We start from the raw sequence: 21858 nt of genomic DNA on the forward strand, positions 1-21858 counted from the left end.
GGGCAATTTTGCCTCCCTTGAGGAGCAACAAAATTAAAAGATGCTGCTCCTTAGAAGAGAAGCTATGACAAACCTAGATAGTGTATTAAAAAAAGAGACATCATTTTGCCAAAAAAGGCCCATCTAGTCAAAGCTATGTTTTTTTCCAGTAGTCATGCATGGATGTGATAGTTGGACATAAAGGACGCTGAGGGCCGAAGAACTGATACTTTTGAACTGTGGTGATGAAGAAGACTCTTGCGATCCCTTGGACAGCCAGGAAATCAAATTAATCAATCCTAAAGGAAATTAACTCTGAATATTCATTGGAAGTACTGATGCTGAAGCTCTACTACTTTGGCCACCTAATACAAAGAGCTGACTCACTGGAAAAGACTCTGAGGCTGGGAAAGAGTGAAGGGAAAATGAGAAGAGGATGGCAGAAGATGAGATGGTTAGATAGCATCACTGACTCAACGGACATTAATCTGAGCAAACTCCAGGAGACACTGAAGGACAGGGAAGGCTGGTGTGCTGCAGTCCACGGGGTTACAAAGAGTCAGACATGACTCAGCAACAGAACAGCAACGAGGAGACTAAACTTCATGCAAGCAGAATTCCTGCTCAGATCTCCACCTCCACTCCACTCTCCAAGGAGTTCTGCACACTGCTGGTGCGTAGGAAGTCCTGCTGAGTAAGTCAATGAAGAAAGCAGCGTTGGTTATGCAAGTTGGGGTTTAGACACAGGTAACAGAGAGCAGTGGTTCTTCACCTTTTGGGTCATGAGACCCTCTGAGACTATAAAGACAGCACGGACCACACTTTCTCCAAAGAAAAAACATTTCACTCAAATCCACAAACCCAACCTTCAGTGCAGAGTGTCTGGTTATTCACAGATGCCCCAAAACCTCTCAGATGGCTCATTAAAAACCCTCCAGGTGCTTAGAGAACCTGGAAGAAGCAGCCCATTAGCTAGCAAAGGCACAACAGTCCAAAGCTGGTTCCTTCACAGACCAGAGACAGAAACTCAATTTTGCTAGAGCCAGGAGTGACGCGGGCCCCCCAGGACCGACTCACACTAACCGAATAGTCAACAGACGGAGGCATAACCTAGACTTCTATAAAGCAGCATCTTCTGTTCCAGTGGCCAAGCTCTGAGAACTGGAGGGAGGGGCCTTCCCCGTGACGGAGGAGTGCCAAATACAGCATCAGAAAGCTTCAAGAAGTAGGAGCAAAGGGAGGACATTTTCCTGGGTCACAGAAAAGCCCAATGTCTCGATCAGAAGATCACTGTCTCTCTCTCTCCTGAACAAGACAGGATCAATACTGTCACATTTGTGTTCTAAGGAGAACATACATCTTTTTCTAATCTAGTCAGAGGTGACTTTTCTCTTCAGACTGACCATAAAACACATGACTAACTTCAGTTTGCTTCAAATTAATCCAACTGCTGAATGAACCTCTGTCATTTCATTACAATGTGAAAGTTCAGTGCATAATACATAGACCTTGAAATGGCAACCCACTCCAGTACTCTTGCCTGGAAAATCCCATGGACGGAGGAGCCTGGTAGGCTACAGCCAATGGGGTCGCAAAGAGTTGGACACGACTGAGCAACTTCACTTCACTTCAGGCATTTTACAGACGAGATTTTATGAACTTCACGTTGATCACTGGATTAGACTGTTTTATTAGAGAGTAGTCTTAGACCTCTTAGCCATCTATTCAATGACTGTCATTGAAAAGACAGAATAAATGTATGAAGGCTGGGACCCGCTTCCTAACCTCAGGAGCAGAGGGTACCGTCTCACCCTCCTCTTTAGGAACACCTTGTGGTAGCATCCTTCAGGATCACTCACAGAGAGTTCCTCTCTCCAACTGACCAGCTTGTCACAGAGGAAATGAAGAGGAACAGGACAACCAAGGAGGAAAGGCTAATCACATATACATCTTTAAGGACCAAGTTTCTTAATTATGCTCTTAAAAAGACAACTGTGTTTTTTTTGGAATGAAAAAATTAAAACCCACATTTTTCAGATAACTTAACAATAGCCCTGCTGATTCAGGAAGCTACTAACATATTTCAAAGAAGTGTTTTTACATTCCAATCACTCATATACCACCTGTAGATCAGTTACTTAAGAATTCTTTAAATCTTCTTTTACTTAAAAGTATGTAAGAAGAAAACTTTCGTATCTTTACTGAAAATGAAACACCAGAGTCACCTGTCCTAAATGTAAGATCACAGGAAAAAAACTTTAATATGATTCTTGACTTATCAGGGTCTCTATTGCCCAACAGAACAGAGTGATTCTAAAGCTGCTTTTCAATTCAGTAGGACTTCAGCCACCCATGGAGTTCACAATGCCACTCCCCACCTAGTGCTGAACTTCCACTCCTGGGAATGCCCCAGTTTCCATTCCCTGAACTCTGAGATATAAGAATAATCAAACTTATCTAATATATTATTTTGGTGCTTAGACTAGCTTCAGTTAGTTCCTGGAACCAATTTTGGTTCCTACAATAAAAATTCTTAACATTGGTATGTACAGATGCTTATATTGAAACATATATCGTTATACAAAGTCTGAAAAGGTACCTACTAGAGGAATGAAAAGGCTTCACTTTTTACTTTCAACCATTTGTGAAAGATACAATGGTGGAAGAAAGTGTGAGACTGCCTCACCCCTTTAAGGTGAGCCCATACTGTTTATAATGCTGTGCAAATTCCACCACCATCTCCCTTTAGCTTTCTTAACAAAAAAGGAGTTCCACTCCTTTAGTAAACAACCTAAACAACCTCCAAAGAGAGGTAACTGACTCTGATTAAATCAACAAGCAGGATCTGTCACAAGGAAAAAAAATGCAACCTCAGTATACCAAAGTCATCTAAACTTCTAGGTGAAAATGAAACCCACACAATTTGGACTTAGGTGTCATTTAGGAATGAAAGTCAAGTTGGACTCAAAAATCCTACCCCCTAAGAGATGCTCTTACTGTGTGGCTCAATAGTTGACATAGCTTCCTTTTCGGAAATCACCATTTGACAGAAGTGGTCTCCAATGTTGGCCAGGATATACTTTGCTGTGTCCAAATCAGTCCCCACAACATTTCTGGTCAAAGGCAACCACAAGCCAATTGCTTCACTGTCATACTTGTTTGGTGTTAAGAAGCCTTCTACTCGCAATACACCGTGTTTGTTGAACTGTAACCTAGAAGAAGTGAAAGGAAGAAAGGAAAAAAAAAGCATGTTACATATATAAAATATTGATTTACACCTTGATGATTAAATAAGGTGATTTATACCTTATTTAAATATGTAAATCAACCCCATTTCCTTCCAGCTTTCTATAATCTCCATGGCTAGTTACAGCCAATTTGCTATGTGGTAGCATCAGTATAAAGATTTTCCCCCCAAAGACATGAAGGACTGGAGGGGAGAGGTGTGCTTTACACTCCAACCAGTTATCTAATCCTGTCACCTCCAGGCACAGCTATTGAACCTGCCTGATGTAGAAGTTAATAGCAAGAACAATCACAAGATGTCACAGAAGTAAACTGACAACAAACAGAAGGGGATAAATAACCTGGTCAGATCTGAATATAACTACTGCTAAAAGATTAATGCTCAGCAGAGGAAGGCTAACCCTAGATATCACTGAAGCCATAACCACATGAATCCATGAGGTATTCAGAATCCTTAGGAATTCTAGCTATAGATTACCATGCAAGTTTCTGGAATAAGAGGCAGTGTTAAGATGGGCCTTGGTACCTAGGAAGGTGGAGCCAAAAGCTGAGTATTTTCTCAACATTCTCTTTCTAATACATCTTTGACATCTATCATGTTTTTTCTAGGTTGTGTAGTAGTCTGGGATTTATTTAAACACAACAATATATGTCAATCTAGCTGGAGACATAAAGCAGGATATGACAGGTTATCATAGCAATCATGGAGTCTTATAGCAGTCAGAGGGAGACATGCTGACTGTAAGTTTGGTGGGGCTAATATTAAGACGACTTCATTTTAAGAGACACTAATTAAGCTTGGCCTTGCAAGAACAGGTAGATATTATGTAACAGACGGCATGTCAAGGAAACGCTATTTCACATGAAGGCAAGAAAAATACAGGGACCACAATTTCTTTGCTAGTCATTGGGCAGTTGCTAAAATGTTTTGAGCCCATGAGATGCATGAAATTGTGCCTCAGGAAAGTCATTTGTCCAGAACTGGAAGCACATGGGGAATTGCATTAACAGATGCAAACGTATTTCTAGGAGCCCACAGTTTTTAACTGACATTCCAAATGAAGGCTAGTCATAACACAGAGATGTTATGGGGAGGGAGGTGGGGGGGGGTTCATGTTTGGGAACACATGTAAGAATTAAAGATTTTAAAATTAAAAAAAAAAAAAAAAAAAAAAAAAAAAATAAAAAATAAATTTGGAAGACATTTCAAATGGGGAGGAGACAATAAACAGGATATGGCAACTGAACTTCACCAAGACCCTCCCCTCCCCTATTTCATCTGCAGAACACAATGGGAAACAAACCTGATGGTACTTATGACAGTATCAATCATCACTGTAAACAGCAGGGGGAAAAAGGCTCTATTTTTTAAATTATAACATTCTTTTTACCAAAGAAGTGAGTTTGTTCCACACTGGCTTCTCTTAACACTTACCAGAGTTCTAATGCTACACACACTTCACTGTGGTGCTTTTGAAATTTACTCAGGAATGAACAGGACAAACAACCTACCATCTAAAATAACTCTTGTTCATTAAATAACCTTGAACCTGAAAGTTACCAGCACAGACAAAATGATCTAAAATGCTTGTGCATTTAATTCATCGGCAATCTTGAATCTTGATAAAACTAAATGGAGAGAGATAGGAAGAAATTAAAGGCAATACTTTTGTTCATGATTAGTTAGTTGAGCCTGAAATTCTAGCTAGATTTCTGAGAAAATATATCATATCTGAAAGCTCATCTATACCCAGAACAACACAGCTCATTTATATATCAAAAAGACCAGAAGGCTACCTTTCTCTTCACTCAGGATGGAAGAAGTTGAAGAAAATTAAATTTGACTTTTAAATTAAAAAAGCAATGCAAAAATGAAAGAATGTTTTTTTAAAGATACACGTCCTTCCTGCTGGCATAGAGACAGGAATACTCAAAAGCTGCCAGGGGGCATGGATGCAGGCGCAATATTCCTCCAGGGCAATGTGGCAGAATTCATGTATCAAAGCCTTAAAATACACACCTTCTGACCCAGTAAGGACACTTCCAGTCTCATCCAAAGTAAATAATCAGAGAGATGGACAACAGATGATCATCTCTGTATTTAGTGGCAAAAAATACACAATAATCTGAATACCAACAAGGGAATAGGTTAAGTCCATTTTCAAACATCAATATTATGGGTTCTTTCATAGTTATTCAAAAATATTTCCTGAAAAAAATTAGTGTGACTGGATTTCCCTGGTGGCACAGCAGATAAGCACCTGCCTGCCAATGCCAGGGATGCAGGTGTGATCTTTCGTCTGGGAAGATTCCAGGCGCCTGGGAACAACTGAAGCCCATGAGTCACAACTGCTGAGCCCACATGCTGCAACTACTGAGTCTCAAGCCTCAGAGCCTGTGCTCTGCAACAAGAGAGGCCACCACAGTGAGAAGCCCGTGCACCACAACAAAGAGTAGCTTCCGCTCGCTGTGACTAGAGAAAGCCCGCGTGCAGCAATGAAGACCTAGTAGAATCAAAAATAAAAATAAATAATTTTTTTAAAAAGTCAACATGATCAAGTGGTTCCTATTACGTACTGGGAAAGTACATATTAGAGAAAGTTAAGATTCAAAGTATTTATATAATACAACAAGTAGGTATGCTTGAATATATTCTATAACCACATAAACACTAAGATGTGCTGAAAAGTTAACAGTAGTCATTTGTGTGGTGGTTTTTTAGAACCTTCAGAATTTTTCTGTATTTGTTATTTCTAAAATCAGAAGTTTGTATTTTCAAGCTTCTTGCTTAAAAAAAAAAAACTGAAAAGGAGTATGAGTAGGAAATACCATGTAATAAGATCTAGACTCCTAAACCCACAGATCAGACGTATCATCTCTAACTTTTCCCAGTTTTAGACTTACTGTCGACAGAAGAGGAGGGAGAAAAGTACATTAAAGGGCTCAGAGTACCTCCGTTTTTCCCCACAGGCCTCACCTCCTGAAGTGAAAGAAGCGGCAGAACACAGGCGAGTCTTTCTGCTGCTCCTTGTCCTTGCGCAGGCTGTCCAGGCGGCACTCACGGCACTTGGGCAGCTGTGCCACGATGTTCACGCACGAGTCGTCCTGGACAAAGGCCTCGCCACTCTGCTGCAGCTTCTTGAGTTTGGCTGGGTCTGTCAAGACTGACTTCCGAGATGGGGCTAAAAAAAAATGAAGGAAATGGCATGTCAGATTTTTTTAAAAATCGCATCAATCTTTGACTGAATACTCAAAAGGTCAGATTTCCCAAAGAGAGAACTCTTCTCAATCACTGGTTCAACTGTAATTTCTGAAAATGGCTGAAGACAACTATCAGAACAATTGGAAGTTTTATTCTCTTTAAAATACTTCTCACTTGGTGAATCCATTTGGCAACGTAAAACCCTAGACTCACAATTCCAAGGTAATGCATACTTGTATTCACAACCCTCGGTAAGATAAACATTTTGGGGCTTTCTCTGGTAGTTCAGTGGTTAGGAATCCACCTTCCAATGCAAGGGATGCAGGTTTGCTCCCTGCTTGGGGAGCTAAAATCCCACATGGGGAACTAAAATCCCACATGCCCCAGGGCAACTATGCGGTGCGCTGCAAACTGCAGAGTCCACACGCTCTGGAGCCCATGTGTGACAACTAAGACCCGAGGAAGCCAAAAATAAGTAAAAATACGTAAATAATTTAAAAAAAAACAAGAAACAAAACAGATAAACACTGCAGGCAGACTTCTCCAAAGCAGACACTTAACTCAAACTCACTGCAAACTTAACAATACACAGGGATAGGTTTATCTCAATAGAGGACCATGTGGAAATCAATTCTGTCAGTTTTTACACTCAAAAAAGACTGGCTTAAGATGTGCTTTCTAAAGCATTCTGCCAAGCTAACCATTCCAAACATAACAAAACCCAAATAACATAGGCCCCTCCGTCTATAAGTTATTTTCTAAGTGCTTCCAAGACCACTGACCCCTGGCCCTCGAACAATCTTAAATTTCCTTCACACATACTTTCCATTCAAGATTAAGAGCCTTGGCTAAAGACAGAATTTCGATTCTAAGTAAATGCATGTTTAAGTTTTAACTTAGGAGCTGGGGAACTTGAACGGAAATGGTAACATAGTTTCTAAAGGGAGAAAAAAGTAGAGACCTAATTTTAAAGAGCAGCCACTCTGTTAGTGGAAATAACACAGAAGAGAATCTATTTCTAAGTCAAGAGCCTTGGGGCAAGCAGTGAGCCCTCTGTTATCTGTGGGTTCAGCCAACAATGGATTGAAAATATTACACAGGGACCTCCCTGGTGGTCCAGTGGTTAAAACTCCGCATTTTCAATGCAGGGAGCATGGGTCCGATCTACAACAAAAAAAAATTTTTTTTAAATGAAAAGAAAACACTACCAATGTGTGGCTGGTTGCATCTACAAATGCAGAACCCCAGTGTCAGATGGGGAAGGCTGACAGTAGGGGACTTGTGTATTTGCAGATTTTTTATATCTGCAGGAGTCCTGGAACCGATCCCTCTTGGATACTTAAGGACAACTGTATTTCATATAAAACCGACAGAAAAGACCTTACCGTGGGGTCCAAGGGAGCTGAGAAAAGAAAGTAGATTCTTAAGCAAACAAAAAAACAAAAACACAACTTTGGGGGAACCAGTCCAGAGATGGGTGGGAGATGCTGGTAAGCAGTCTTAAAGGAAACTAGAAGAAAGACCTCAAACCAAAGAAGGCTTTAAATAAAATAAGCATCTTTAATAAATCACCTTTGATGTGTCCCGATGTCTCTCTTTTAAAGCAGGACTAGAGCACACCTTAAAATGCTAAATGGATGCCATCAGGCCTCAACTCCTTAAACATTCTTCTTCAGTGAAAGAGAAGGTAAATTAAGAAAGGAGAGAAAACAAACTAATCAGTAGTTTAAAATTCCATCCTGATACTGAAAACACATCACCCTTTGAATGGGACCAGGTTTTCCCAAGCTGAGTCCAGAGATTATCTTAACAACTGTTTTGCCTGGGCTTAAAAGAGGAAATATCTAGAAATAAGCAAGTTGAATTATCTAAAGCTAGCTCTGTATTGAGTAGTGCAACAGTTGATCCCTCATCAATGATACTCTTAACTTAGAACCAAACCAAGGGAAAAAAAGCAATACTGACTTCTGAGAACCCATGCATCTACCAAATAGAAAAGAGGGTGGCTGTTCAACTCCAGCTTGTTTTTGTTTCCTAATTGCTAAGTAAGGTCACAGTGGAGAAGCAGTGTCCAGTGGAGTCTTTCCAAATCCACAAGCAATACTGGTGGAAATAGTAGAGATCTCAGTAGGCTTCTAATCACACTGCCTTACTCCTCAGCCAGAAGTCCCAGTAGACAGCACACAACAGGATGTGACAAGGCCTCTCATTTCCCTCAAAATCATTTTAGTTGGAACAGAGTTGCACAGCATACTAAGCAAGACAAAGGTGGACTCTGAAACTCACTTCTGTATGTATAATGTGTTTACTGGTCTAGAACTTTTACTGCTTCTTCACATAATATTAAAATCATTTGCCTTAAAAACTAGCTGAATGTGAACGCTGGTGACTCAAAAAGAATAAAGAAATAGAACAGGGACATGGTCATGAATATTCACTTTCTTGGGGAGTTACATAACTTCTGAGTTACAGTATAATCTTATGCAATTAATTTTATGCAAATTACCAGCTATATCAACTTAAACCTCAAGAATGAAGAAGCTGGGTTAGAAGAATCACTCAGCAAACAAAGTTCTTTTCCAACTCCTCCAACTCTACTTCAGGAAGACCCCCAGTCAAATCCACCCATCCTGCCCTCTAGTTTCAGAGCCCTGCAGGAAGAGCTAGAGTGTGGATTATCCATTTGTTACTTATCCAAATGAACAGTGTTTTTATTAAGTGTTTTTCAAGTTTTTTTATACCCAGTTGACATCTATCAAATCTATTTTTAAACTGAATCTTTTGACATACTGTGGCCATTTAGCTCTGTTAATTCTAGTAAGAGAGCTTCTAATAACTCCCATCACTGAAATGCATCCTCAGACTTACAAGTATCGTGAAATACAATGCACCATTTTCTCTATAAGAAGAGCACGGAGTTCTAAATTGTGCATGCAAAGGGACTTCCCTGGCAGTCCAGTGGTTGGGACTCTGTTTCCACTGCAAGGGGCACGGGTTCAATCCCTTGTTGGGGAACTAAGATCCCACATGCTGTGTGGTGTGGCCAAAAAATTTAAAAACAAACAAAAATAAATCACGGGTGCAGCAGGACCTTCCCTTAAGCAAAGAGGGGAGTTCTAAGTTAGCACTGTCCGCTAAATTCTTTAATTAAAAATCTCTTTGCTAGAGGCAGTGATGCAATCCCCTTTTTAAAAAAACTTCAAATCTGAACTATACCTGTGTGAGCATAAAACTTTAATCACTTCCTTCTCTCCAACATAGATGTTACAGAAAAATCAGTTATAGGATGATGATAAAGCAATCATATCACTTAAGATTTTTTTTCAAAATTTTCTTACAACCAAAACCTGGGAACCACCTAAGTCATACGGTAAATGCATATAAGGGTATCCTTGCAGCCTTTAAAATGCTGATAGACATCCACAACTAATACACTGGGTAAAACTGTTGGTACGAACCCATGTGTCTCACAGCTCATCTGTTTCCATATACATAGAACCAATTCCACCAAAATATGAACAGTAATCATTTCTCAGAAGATTTAGGGGTTTTACTTTCTTCTTTGAACTTTTCCTACTGTCATTTTCCTGTTATTTTCTCATAAGATAAGAAGAAGATAATGTATGTACTGAAAACCATCTCTTACCTTATACCAATAAACATATGCAGAAACACTCACCATTCTGGAATTTATTGTTGCTTCTTGTACAGCAGCTTTCAGGATCTACTTTTGCTGAAGACGCCTTTATATTCTGTGACTGGCAGCCTAAAGTTGAAGGTTCTCCCCTTTTTTCTACGCAACTATTAGGACTGTTACTATTGACAGCTGCTTTCTCTTCTGGCTTCTTTGAAAGGACATCAGATGTGGAAGGTGCGTGTTCGAAATGCTTCTGCAGCTCAGGAGCCTTGGCGCTTCCCAATTCTGCCACAGAAGCCACCTTTATTGGTGTGCACTCCCTAGGAGGGTCAGTCAGTGACGGAGGTAGAGACTCCACACTGCTTTCCTCACCAGTGCTCTTCAGCTGGGAACAGCTTCCCTTTGGCTCACTCAGGGTTTGTAAGTCTCCAGTTCCAATCTGAGAGGACTTTGAAGAGAGCAACTCTACTTTGCAGGCAACATCTGGTTTTGTTCTCAGTATTTCAGGCTTTGTATTTAGACAGGAAGAAAGTTCTGGTAAAATCTGTTTATGACATCTGAAAAAGATTAATATGGAAAACTAGCATCTAAGCCTCTTTCCTCTCTTCCCTACCTTCCAAAAATAATTGCTTGCTTCCCTAAAGTAGGCAGTATCAAAGAGAAGAGAAAACTGCTTATATCAGAGAATTCAGGATAGATTTCTGTGGGCTGGAGTTAAAAGTAATCAGTCAATGGCTATGCAAAAATATCTTAAGACATTAAGAAAAACACAACCCTGAATTCTATCTGTGTGTTCTCATAGTTAACTACTTCATGTTAGTTCTGTTTCTCATAGCAAAATGAACTTTAGCTTTCCCTCAAAACAGAGTATCACATGAAACCAAAATCACCAGGAGCATAAAACTCCGTCTATGAACATGTTACCAGCCTAGCACTGGACAATCTCATGCTTGTTTGGTCAGTGATCAGGACAAAAGCAAAGAGAAGAGCCAGCTGATGATGTGCTTGTTCACAGAACAATCTGGTACCCTCTCCACCCCTAATAGGGGTTTATCCTTAAAGAATTTTTGTTTCTCTGAAATTTGTCCTAAAGTTCTTTCCTCAGCAGAATGCAAAGTCCTTTTTCCCTCTTATACTAGTTTTCCTGCCTCTACCAAAGGATCTCATCCTGGAGAAGTTCTCACTGATGCACTCATGTTATTGAGTTGCTCAGTCGTGTCTGATTCTTTGTGACCCTATGGACTGCAGCCCACCAGGCTCCTCTGTCCATGGGATTCTCCAGGCAGGAATACTGGAGTGGGTTGCCATTCCCTTCTCCAGGGATTCTTCCCAACGCAGAGATCGAACCCAAGTCTCCTGTATTGGCAGGCAGATTCTTTACCACTGAGCCACGTGGGAAGCACTCATACTAGATATCTTTGCTTGGGTACCACAACACTTCTTACTGTTCCCTCTTTCTACTCTGAATAAACAACCTCCTCCCACCCTGCCCTCTTTCTGACTGTTCCGTGGTTATCCTCCAAGCTCCCTCCCTGGCAGCCTGCTGCCCTCCCCGTGAACTGGTGTGCTCATGCACTCTCCCATTTACTACAGTGGTCTTCCAAGCCCACCTTTCCACCCAGTTTTGGAGCCCTATCTTAGGTCTTTACTACTGTTTACACAGGCCACCATCCCTCCTAAAAAAGATGCTTCTCTTTCAACTCATCTCTCCATTAACCTTGTGGCCACTTTAAATTTCTGACTAGATTTCACATTTCTTATTCCACTATCTTCTGTAAGTGAGTAACTGTAAATCATAACTTCTGCTCCCTTGATTTTGTCTTACTATTTTCTCTACTGCTGCATCTTTCAGCTATAGCTGAGGTCCAGGCTGATGAAGCTCATTCACTGGAACCCTGTCTCCCTCTACCCCACACTCCCATGGATCTCAGTCTTCTACATACAACCAATTGGCTCCCCTTTCCTTGGAAGTGGACATCTATTCTCCAGCTGTCTGTAGTATTTCAGTAGACCATTCTTTCTATACAAAGTCAAGAAAGCTCCTCTTTCCTCACACCCCTTTCTTTTCTGTGACCTGCTGTACGTAGGTCTGTATGCCAACTCACGTATCACCTCTGAAGGCATATGACCAACTGGAAACTAACCTCCCCTGACAACCTGAGATACACTGAATGGCAGGTTGTTACATCAAATTTTCACTTCACTAAACACTCTCTCTCTAAACACTGAATGTAGGGTCAATCTTGCCACCCGAGCAATGTCAGCTCAGACAGACAGAACCATGGCTAAAATAACCCTTCTCTATTATGATTAAACATCAGTATGGGCTTCCCTGGTGGTACTAGTGGTAACAGAATCCACCCGCCAATGCAGGAGATGTTAAGAGATGCAGGTTCAATCCCTGGGTTGAGAAGATTCCCTGGAGGAGGAAATGGCAACCTGTTCCAGTGGGCTGCAAGATTAAACATCTTTAACTTCTGACTTACCCTTGAGGGATTTTTGCTCCGAGGTTCGGTGGAGAGTTGGCGGCTTGGGGAGTGCTCTGCTGTCTCGGGTCCTTACTTGGCGGAGTAGCTGCAGTACAGCCAAGCAGTATCTCCTTAAAAACTGTTGTGGGAACAGACTGTATAGGACACACACTGGGAGAGGCCTAAAAGATATCAAAGCAAGCAGATGTTAACAAGGAAGCCCCTAGTGGCAGACTTACAAAATGCTTGCAAGATTCAAATTTATCTGTTTGGTTTAGTAGTCAACAAGCACAATACCACCACCAAATAAAAAGAACAGAACAGGAGAACAATTAATAAATCACAAATTAAGGACTTATACCTGAGGGCTATCAAATAAGTCACTCCAGCTTTTCAAAAAACTTGAATCTTCCTAGAAAAGACCACAAGTGGATCTTTTACAGACCTTTGAATACCAGGAAAACAGCCATGTGGCAACTACTTGACTAGTGCAATGCACAGAAGTGAGCTTTTTATCGACTGTCTTCAAATGGTGGCAGCTTCACATGCATTCAGTTCAGCGTTATTGAGTGCCCACCACGCACTTACTGCGAGGACTGGCAGGAGACCAGACCACATAGGGCTCTTGCAGGCAGTGGAGCCTACTTGGTACCAACATAAGCCTTTACAATGCAATAAAGGTTGAGGACATGGTTCTTGCTTGTAAGTGGCTCATCAAGTCACAAAGGTCATCCCAAGCTGCAAAAAATATCAAGTCATGACAGGCCTGTGGGACAAAGTTAAGACACTTGTCCCCTTCCCTTTTTGTGTACTTTTACCTTTACAAAAATATGAGTGACAGACCAACTTCTTCCCAGTTTATCAAAAAAAAAAAAACTTCCCATCATGGAAAGAGAAGGAAAAGATTAAACTCAATTTCAGACAACTGAACATTCTATGGCTAAACCAGGTGAAATCCACAGACCATTTTCACCAGCCTCTTCGCATGTGTGTAAATTTAAAGTCACTTGTCCTTTTCATTCATTATCTCTTTCAATGACCTTTACATTCACCTTACTACCAGATCTAAACTTGTAGAATCTTTTAAGTGTCTTCATCTTCTAGTTACTAACTCCTAAAATATGATGTAGAACTTCTCTTAGTAAGAGTTTTTAAAACTTCACGATTCAGAATGTAAACCAGGTAGCCTACGTGAGAATCTTCTTTGCAGACATTTACTTTGATGGCCTTGAAAATACTGTCTAGTATATGTTAAATAAAAACATCTGAAAAATAAGAATTTAATCAAAATTAAAGCTCTGGCAGCTTTCCGCTATTTCAAGGTGCTAAATTATCTGATCATGTATTACACCATGTGAGCCCAGTTTTGGTTAAATATTAGCTTAGTGTTTCCCAGAAGGATCTTTGGGGGGAGGCTTTGGCTAGTCTAAGGACATCCCTGGGGTAGCCAAACTTTCCCTCTTTGGGCCTCAGTTTCCTCATTTTTAAAATGAATTAAGGAAACAAGATATTTGTATTTTGTTACGCTATCCACTGAACTGCTCGAGCCAGAAAACCCTCCATCTCATTTCCCGTATCAATCAAACAGAAAATGCTGCCTCTATTTCCAAAATGTTTATGGAATCTATCAACTTCTTCCCAGGCACCCCTACCACCATCTTTCCCCTGGACTATCGCATGTATACTAACTGGCCTGACCTCCTTCCATTTTTGCCTGAACCTTCTGCCTCTTCTCTGAAGTTAAAATTCTACCACAGAGCAATCTTTATAAAACATAAATCAGTCACTCCACTGCCGACTAGAATTCTACACAGTCTGGTCTCCGCCAACCCCCTCGCCTCATATCACTCCATTTGTTAAAGGTGCTCCAACTAAACTGGTTTTTTTTCCTGGTCTCCAAATGTTCTAAGCTCATTCTTGCCTGCACCTTTGTACTTGCTATTCTCCTCTGGGTCTGGACATTTTCATGTGGCTGGTCCCCTCCTTTAGCCTCAAATCTGCTCAACTGTCACCTCAGAATCTCTGATCACTCTTGCCAAAGCAGTGTCCCAAAGCATAACTGCCTTACACTTTATATTACCATGTTTCTATCTTCCATTGTACTAACACACTGTGCAAACACCTTAAGTTACTTTTTTTCTCTTTTACTGCCAGTCTCTTCACAATGAAACATAAGCTTCTATGGATAGAGACCCTGCTCTTACATCATTGTTACATCTTTTAAAGCCAGGCACAGAACAGATGCTCAACAAATAAGACTGGTGGAGTGCATGAATGGATAAATGCTCTTAAAGGCACTTATTTGAAAATAGTTAACAGCTACAACTGTACTCTGAATTAACTCAAGAGCCAAGCAGTAATGCTCACAAATGTCAGCACATATTAAATGCTCAGTTAAGTATTAACTGGAAATAGGGTTGGAGAACCAGATGGAAGGAAGGAGGACTCTCTTGTTTTAACAATGGTGCCTCACCATACGAGGCAAAAGTTCTGGAGAGGAATGGCAACAACAGCACAGTGGCCAAGAGTGCTGGGTTTTGGTGTTAGACCCTGGTTGGAATCCAGTCTCTGACACTTGCTAGCACATTATTTAAGCTCTCTGAGCTTCGGTTTCCTCAGTCGTAATGAGGAGTAATAAAGGAGAGCAATGAGAAAAAAGGCGAGTAATGAAGCATACTGTAAACGGCAGTGCTTTACCACAGTGCCTGGCACATGGATTAGCTATCTCAAAGCAGAAACACATGCAAAACTCCTCAGTTCAGCCACCACCTGTTAGAATGATCATGACCTGGATCATTTCCTTTAAGAGACTGAAATAAGTAGATCACTCTGTAACTTTCCTAAGGTTTAGCTTAGCAGGCACAGCACTCTGATTCCAAACCCGTCTCCATGTGCACACCGCTGCACTGGCCTCTGACTTGACAAGGGTCAAAGTTTCTTCTTACCTGAAGAGTTTTCCCTGAAGGTCTTCTATACCAGTCATGGCAATAGTTCCTCCCTGCCAGCAGACGGAGATAATATAATTGAGTGTATAATGATATTCCAAAAAGGATACTGCTGGCTCATACTATTCAGCAGACTGTCTCAATTAACCAGGCAACACCCTAACTCTGAGGAATAGTCTGCTAGGCAGAGAAGACCTTCAAGGAGCCAGATGCTACTGGCAAACAGGTTCACCTTATCCAGAAGTATTCACCAAGGCAGTAAAGAGCCTCATCTACCTAATCCTAAGCTCCTGTCACTCAGAGACTACCAACTCTGCACACATCCAACGTACCTGCAAAGTGGAAACACAGGGAGATATGCACCAAGTGTGTCACTGTACTCACCTTTCACTCACACATTTAAATGAACTCTTTCCCTCCCCACGTCTTTCTTTACCTCTCCATCTCCCTGAGATTTAGGCTAGGCCAGTGTTTCCAAAAGCTTGTCTGATTACAAGGATGACCCATGACAAAGAAGAGTATTTACTGATATGGAAAAACATTCATAATATACTGTGGAATCATGGAAGCTACACAAGAGAATGGCTTTTAGTTGTTTTTTCTTTTAAGCCTCTATGAGTATATAGGGAAAAGAAAAACAAACAAAAACAGGAGGAGGATAGGTATTCCAAATGTGAATAGTGAGTCTCTCAAAAGTGTGATTATGAGTTATCTTTTCTTTACTATGCTTTTCCAGATTACCAAAATATTTTTAAATGAGAGTAACTTTTTTAAAAAAGTAAGAATCTTTATTTTGAAAATAAGTGCAATAGAAAGGAGAATAACTTTTTATAATTCAAAATACAGTAATAATTTCTAAAACATCAATACCCAGGTAAAAATTTACTATCTCCAACTTCCTTTAGAATGAGAAGATAACTAGGATAGGTCTTTTATTTGTTTGTTGAGGCAAGGAATATGGCTTCATTTGGGAAGCCAGCTGACTAAGATGGCAGACTAACATCTCAAAATAACCAGAGTACATCATGAGAAACGCTGGACTGGAAGAAACACAAGGTGGAATCAAGATTGCCGGGAGAAATATCAGTAACCTCAGATATGCAGATGACACCACCCTTATGGCAGGAAGTGAAGAGGAACTAAAACGCCTCTTGATGAAAGTGAAAGTGGAGAGTAAAAAAGTTGGCTTAAAGCTCAATATTCAGAAAACGAAGATCATGGCATCTGGTTCCATCACTTCATGGGAAATAGATGGGGTAACAGTGGAAACAGTGTCAGACTTTATTTTTTGGGGCTCCAAAATTACTGCAGATGGTGACTGTAGCCATGAAATTAAAAGATGCTTACTCCTTGGAAGAAAAGTTATGAGCAACCTAGATAGCATATTCAAAAGCAGAGACATTCCTTTGCCGACTAAGGTCCGTCTAGTCAAGGCTATGGTTTTTCCTGTGGTCATGTATGGATGTGAGAGTTGGACTGTGAAGAAGGCTGAGCACTGAAGAACTGATGCTTTTGAACTGTGGTGTTGGAGAAGACTCTTGAGAGTCCCTTGGACTGCAAGGAGATCCAACCAGTCCATTCTGAAGGAGATCAACCCTGGGATCTCTTTGGAAGGAATGATGCTAAAGCTGAAACTCCAGTACTTTGGCCACCTCATGCAAAGAGTTGACTCATTGGAAAAGACTCTGATGCTGAGAGGGATTGGGGGCAGGAAGAGGAGGGGACAACAAAGGCTGAGATGGCTGGATGGCATCACTGACTCGATGGACGTGAGTCTGAGTGAATTCCGGGAGTTGGTGACGGACAGGGAGGCCTGGCGTGCTGCAATTCATGGGGTTGCAAAGAGTCGGACACGACTGAGTGACTGAACTGAACTGAGGATAGGTCTTATGAGCTGAAACAGACATGCTTTTCTACATCAAATTTATTTTCCCATTTTAGATGTAAAAGTTAAGGCTCAAATAGGTTGAGGGACTTATCTCCCAGCCAAAGTTCAGGCCTTTTTGAAAATAGATTCTACTGTTCCCAGTAATCAGTTCACACAAACCTAGTGAGCTGGATAGGATGCTGACAGACAGCAGAGAGACATGCTCCCTGCCCGTCAAGAGTGGGAGTCAGTAAAGATTGTCCTACTGAGTGAAATAAGTCAGAGAAAGAAGGAAATACACTGTATGACACCCCTTATTTGTGAAATCTAAAAAGAAATGATACCAGTGAACTTACCAAACAGAGACTCACAGACAGAGAATGAATTTATGGTTGCCTGTACACACTGCTATATTTAAAAGGGATAACCAACAAAGACCTACTCTACAGCACATGGAACTCTGCTCAGTGTAATGTGGCAGTCTGGATGGGAGGAGAGTTTGGGGGAGAATGGAGACATGTATATGTATGGCTGAGTCACTCTGCTGTTCACCTAAAACTATTACAACATTGTTAACTGGGTATACCCCAATATAAAATAAAAAGTTTTTTTTTAAGATGAATTTTTAATACATAAAGCATAAAAGTCTAATATTTTATTGATCTATATATCAGCTTCTAATCTATGGATATGATATGTATTTCATTAATTTGTGGCTTCGTTCAATAGTTTCATGATTGTCTCCATTAAAAAAAAAAGTGAGTCAGGAAGAGAGGATTACTTACATATGTATGTTACTATATTTTACAGGCACTACCTTTGCTTTCAAGGTCATTAATTTACTTGCTCAGTTGCCTATCACTTCACTGATAAACTTGACACTTTGAAGAACTGGCACCTTTCCCAACAGGACATCCCCAATGACCCCAGTCCCAATTGTACCCCAGGTTGATTTCTCCATGATCCATTAGAATGCCATTTCCTGAGTCATGGTCCCCACCTCAATAGAACATAATGTTGCTCTCCTTTTCATCTCACTGACTGTTTACACCGATGCCTTCTCTATGACAGACAACACTCAAATAACTTCTCCAAATCACCCTTTATTATCTTTATCCAAGACTGCTAACAATTTATCCAATGCCAAAACCTGACAGGTTACTATTCTACTATTTCTCTTTCAGCTTCTAATACCCTGGATCACTTGACAATATCCCATGAGCTTACCTCTAAGAGGCAGTAATCACTTGCCTGACATCCTCAATTTGCAATCCTTACTACACTACTTGAATCTGGTAAACGTTAAGGCAAAATGAAAAAGGAGTAATATTAATTTCCGAAATGACCTCTCCATTCTTTCCTGAATTACCTGAGGTCAAGCCTTCACATATGGGAAGAAAGACAGAGGTACTAGATACCTTGGTTTACAAAGTTTCTGCTCCAGTATCAAAGCTCCTGTGGCCTGTACATAAGCTTAAGATTCAGGAAAGTCGATCATCCTAGCCACCCAGATTTCCTTAGTCTTTGTGTGGTATGTGCTTGCTTTGGTTCTAGTTGATGTTGTAGTCCAGTCTGCCCTGATTCAGAATCTCAGATTCATTTAATGACTCTGACCACTCTCATGCCATCTCTCCTTGCCCTCTTCCTCCAGACGCCTAAATTTCCCTCCAAAATGCTGCCAACAATCTCAACTTGGTCAATTTTAAAATTCAAAACTCCAGCCTGGAGCAAAGCATCATAAGGGCATTTTTGACAATTATAACACAATAACATATCCATGTAACTTAAGTACATTTGGATACCTAAGTTGTGAGAAAGTTATCTGTACTGTAATAAGACCTAAGGATTCAACTCACTTAAAGAGCCTATAGTTTTTTTAACCAGATTTTAAATTTTGACCCTGGTATTTATACTCCCTTAAGAAGTTTATCCCAGTCCTCCATCCCCTTATTAGGCTAGTCTGTCTAGCCCAATCTTTTGGGAATTCTGACTAAAACTTTCCCCAGTGTGTACACTGTGATGTTCTAAAAACATGTAGTAGTAATTACAAAGCATAATAAAACAGAGAATTTGACCTACTCCAGGATATAGATTAAAACAATGGTAGAGATGTTAGGTGAGGATTCCCCAAGGAAGCAGTATCACATTAGAAAAATACATGGGAGTTAATTAGAATGAAGACAGCATTAGAAGAGAAAGGGGAACAGCAAGTCCTGAGGTTGGAGAGAACATGAGGTGCCTGAAGAGCTAAAGACGACCAGCTTCTCCATAGCATGGAAGAGAGGGAAAAGCTGACAGCCTTAAGTTTCTTGACCCAAATCCTAACTACTTCAGGAGGATAGAAGTAAATCCAGTACTTGAACTGAACAGTGTCACTCACAGAAGCCTGTACTTTTCTCGGCAGAAATTAGTAATGGCAAACCAACTGCTTCCTTCAAAAAGCGAGTATGTTGGTTCATCCAATCATGAATGACCAATTATCCAGGTGGGAGTCCTATTTCAACACCAATCTACTCAGAATTCTAAGGTTCCTCCCCTCTTCTCATGGATGGCATTCTTTTGATTTGATACATACAACTCAATTTATCTTTAAAAATATCTCCATGTGGTGGAATTGTCAAACCTACTGAGGATTTTCAGCAAACATCAAAAACAGTGAACCAGAAACTTATATTATCTCCATCTGCTTGAGCATAGAAATTATGGCCAAGATCTGGGACCAGCAGAGAGCAGACACAACAGCACGGACGAGCAGAGAAGACACCCTTATTACCACTAAACATACTGGCCATGCACTGCAAGAATTAAAGAGAGCTTCACACAAGTGACAGAAAAAAAGCAAGGCTACCTCAGAGCATGATTTTGCCTGTTTGGAAACCAGGTTTCCGTTATTCTCTGAAGACTTGCGTTTCACAGCTCCCATTCTTGTAGAATTACCTAAAATGATTAAAAACAAGTAAGTCTGCTTCCCTGTTTCTCTTAAGGTGAAAAGGATGAAGGGGAAAGGAGAACAAAAGTTTTAATCAAACAGTATCTTACCACATGTCACGAAGTTATCATGTACAACTTCAACATGAATCAGTGATGGATCCACAATTTTCAGTGCTGGAATCTTAAGAACAAACAAAACAAAGATACCAGAAAATTTTTAAAATACTCAGGAATATACCAGAAATTACCTCTACCACTCAGTCGCGTCCTGACTCTTTGCAACCCCACGGACCACAGCCCACCAGGCTCCTCTGTCCATGGGATTCTCCAAGCAAGAATACTGGAGTAGGTTGCGAACCCTTTCTCCAGAGGATTTTCCTGACCCAGGTATCATCGAACTTTGGTGTCCTACATTGCAGGCAGGTTCTTAACCGTCTGAGCCACTAGAGAAACTACTTAACAATAGGAGTTTCTTACATGTAATTTCCTTTTAAAAAATAACTGATTTTTTTTCTACTCTGATATTTTAATATAAAATAACAAGGGTATTTAGCTTCCATGTGAAAGTAAAAGTGTTAGTTACTCAGTCATGTCTGACTCTTTACAACCCCATGGATTGTAGCCCATCAGGCTCTTCTGTCCATGGAATTTCTCCAGGCAAGAATACTGGAGAGGGTTGCCAATCCCTTCTCCAAGGGATCTTCCCGATCCAGGGATCGAACCCAGATCTCCTACATTGCAGGCAGGAGATTCTTTACTGTCTGAGCCACCAGAGAAGCCCCATTTAGCTCTTATAAGATACTATAATTCCTTTTTATAATTATCTTCCCCTGTCAACTTATCTTACATGCGATTATCATCATTTTTACCTCCTCACAGTTGACTTGAAGAGTTTTTGACATTGGGTTTCCATTTACAATGGTTGCAGAAAACCACTGAGTTGATGGGTCCAAGCTGTAAATTTTTACTTCCGAACCAACTAAATTTTTGTCACCTTAAAAAATAATTAAAAAAAAAAAAATCCTTAGAGCAATTTGCATTATCTCTGAATAGCACCAGTTATCCAGCATAATTTTTTTCCAAGTCTTTAAAAAAACATGCAATAGACAAAAAGGAAAAATTAAAAGATATTGCTATAAACTTAAGACAGACATTTCAGCAGAGGTAGGAGAAAATGTAAACTTTCCATTTTAAAGCTCCAATTTCCTATTGCTTTATCGTAGACTTGGCAGTATATTTATCCTAGCATCTGTATCAGACCAGGTAGTATCAGATAACTCATTGAGACCTAACTCACTCTCCTATGCAGTTTTAGAGGATCCAAATTCAGGAACCTCGTCAGAACTTCTAAGTCTCCTAAAACATTCACAATTATGAAACTGACCAAGAAAATCAATAACAGTAATTGGCAAGATCAAGATCACCAAATTAATGTTTTACTCATTTTGTAAGACTGAAATTCCAAACATATCGAATTTCACGTCAAAATATAGCTGAGCTTGTTCAGTATCTAGTTCACTTTTATGTTGTTCACATGATCCTTGGGCTTTCCAAATTTCAGAGACTTTAGAATACATTATAGA

General features: G+C 40.4%; 1 protein-coding gene across 1 annotated transcript in view; it reads right to left on the reverse strand.

Annotated features, from left to right (window-relative positions):
• The window catches only part of KDM3A (lysine demethylase 3A), a 56041-nt gene that overhangs the window by 19751 nt on the left and 14432 nt on the right, over window positions 1-21858 (reverse strand). The window contains exons 6-12 of the mRNA XM_052647905.1: window positions 21145-21269; window positions 20384-20456; window positions 20193-20281; window positions 12551-12714; window positions 10107-10621; window positions 6203-6407; window positions 2977-3191 (exon numbers count right to left, since the gene is read on the reverse strand). Of these exons, the coding sequence (XP_052503865.1) occupies window positions 2977-3191; window positions 6203-6407; window positions 10107-10621; window positions 12551-12714; window positions 20193-20281; window positions 20384-20456; window positions 21145-21269 (1386 nt within the window). The remainder of the gene's footprint in view (window positions 1-2976; window positions 3192-6202; window positions 6408-10106; window positions 10622-12550; window positions 12715-20192; window positions 20282-20383; window positions 20457-21144; window positions 21270-21858) is intronic.

The sequence above is a fragment of the Budorcas taxicolor genome, chromosome 11, assembly GCF_023091745.1.
Source record: "Budorcas taxicolor isolate Tak-1 chromosome 11, Takin1.1, whole genome shotgun sequence".
NCBI classification, from domain to species: domain Eukaryota; kingdom Metazoa; phylum Chordata; class Mammalia; order Artiodactyla; family Bovidae; genus Budorcas; species Budorcas taxicolor.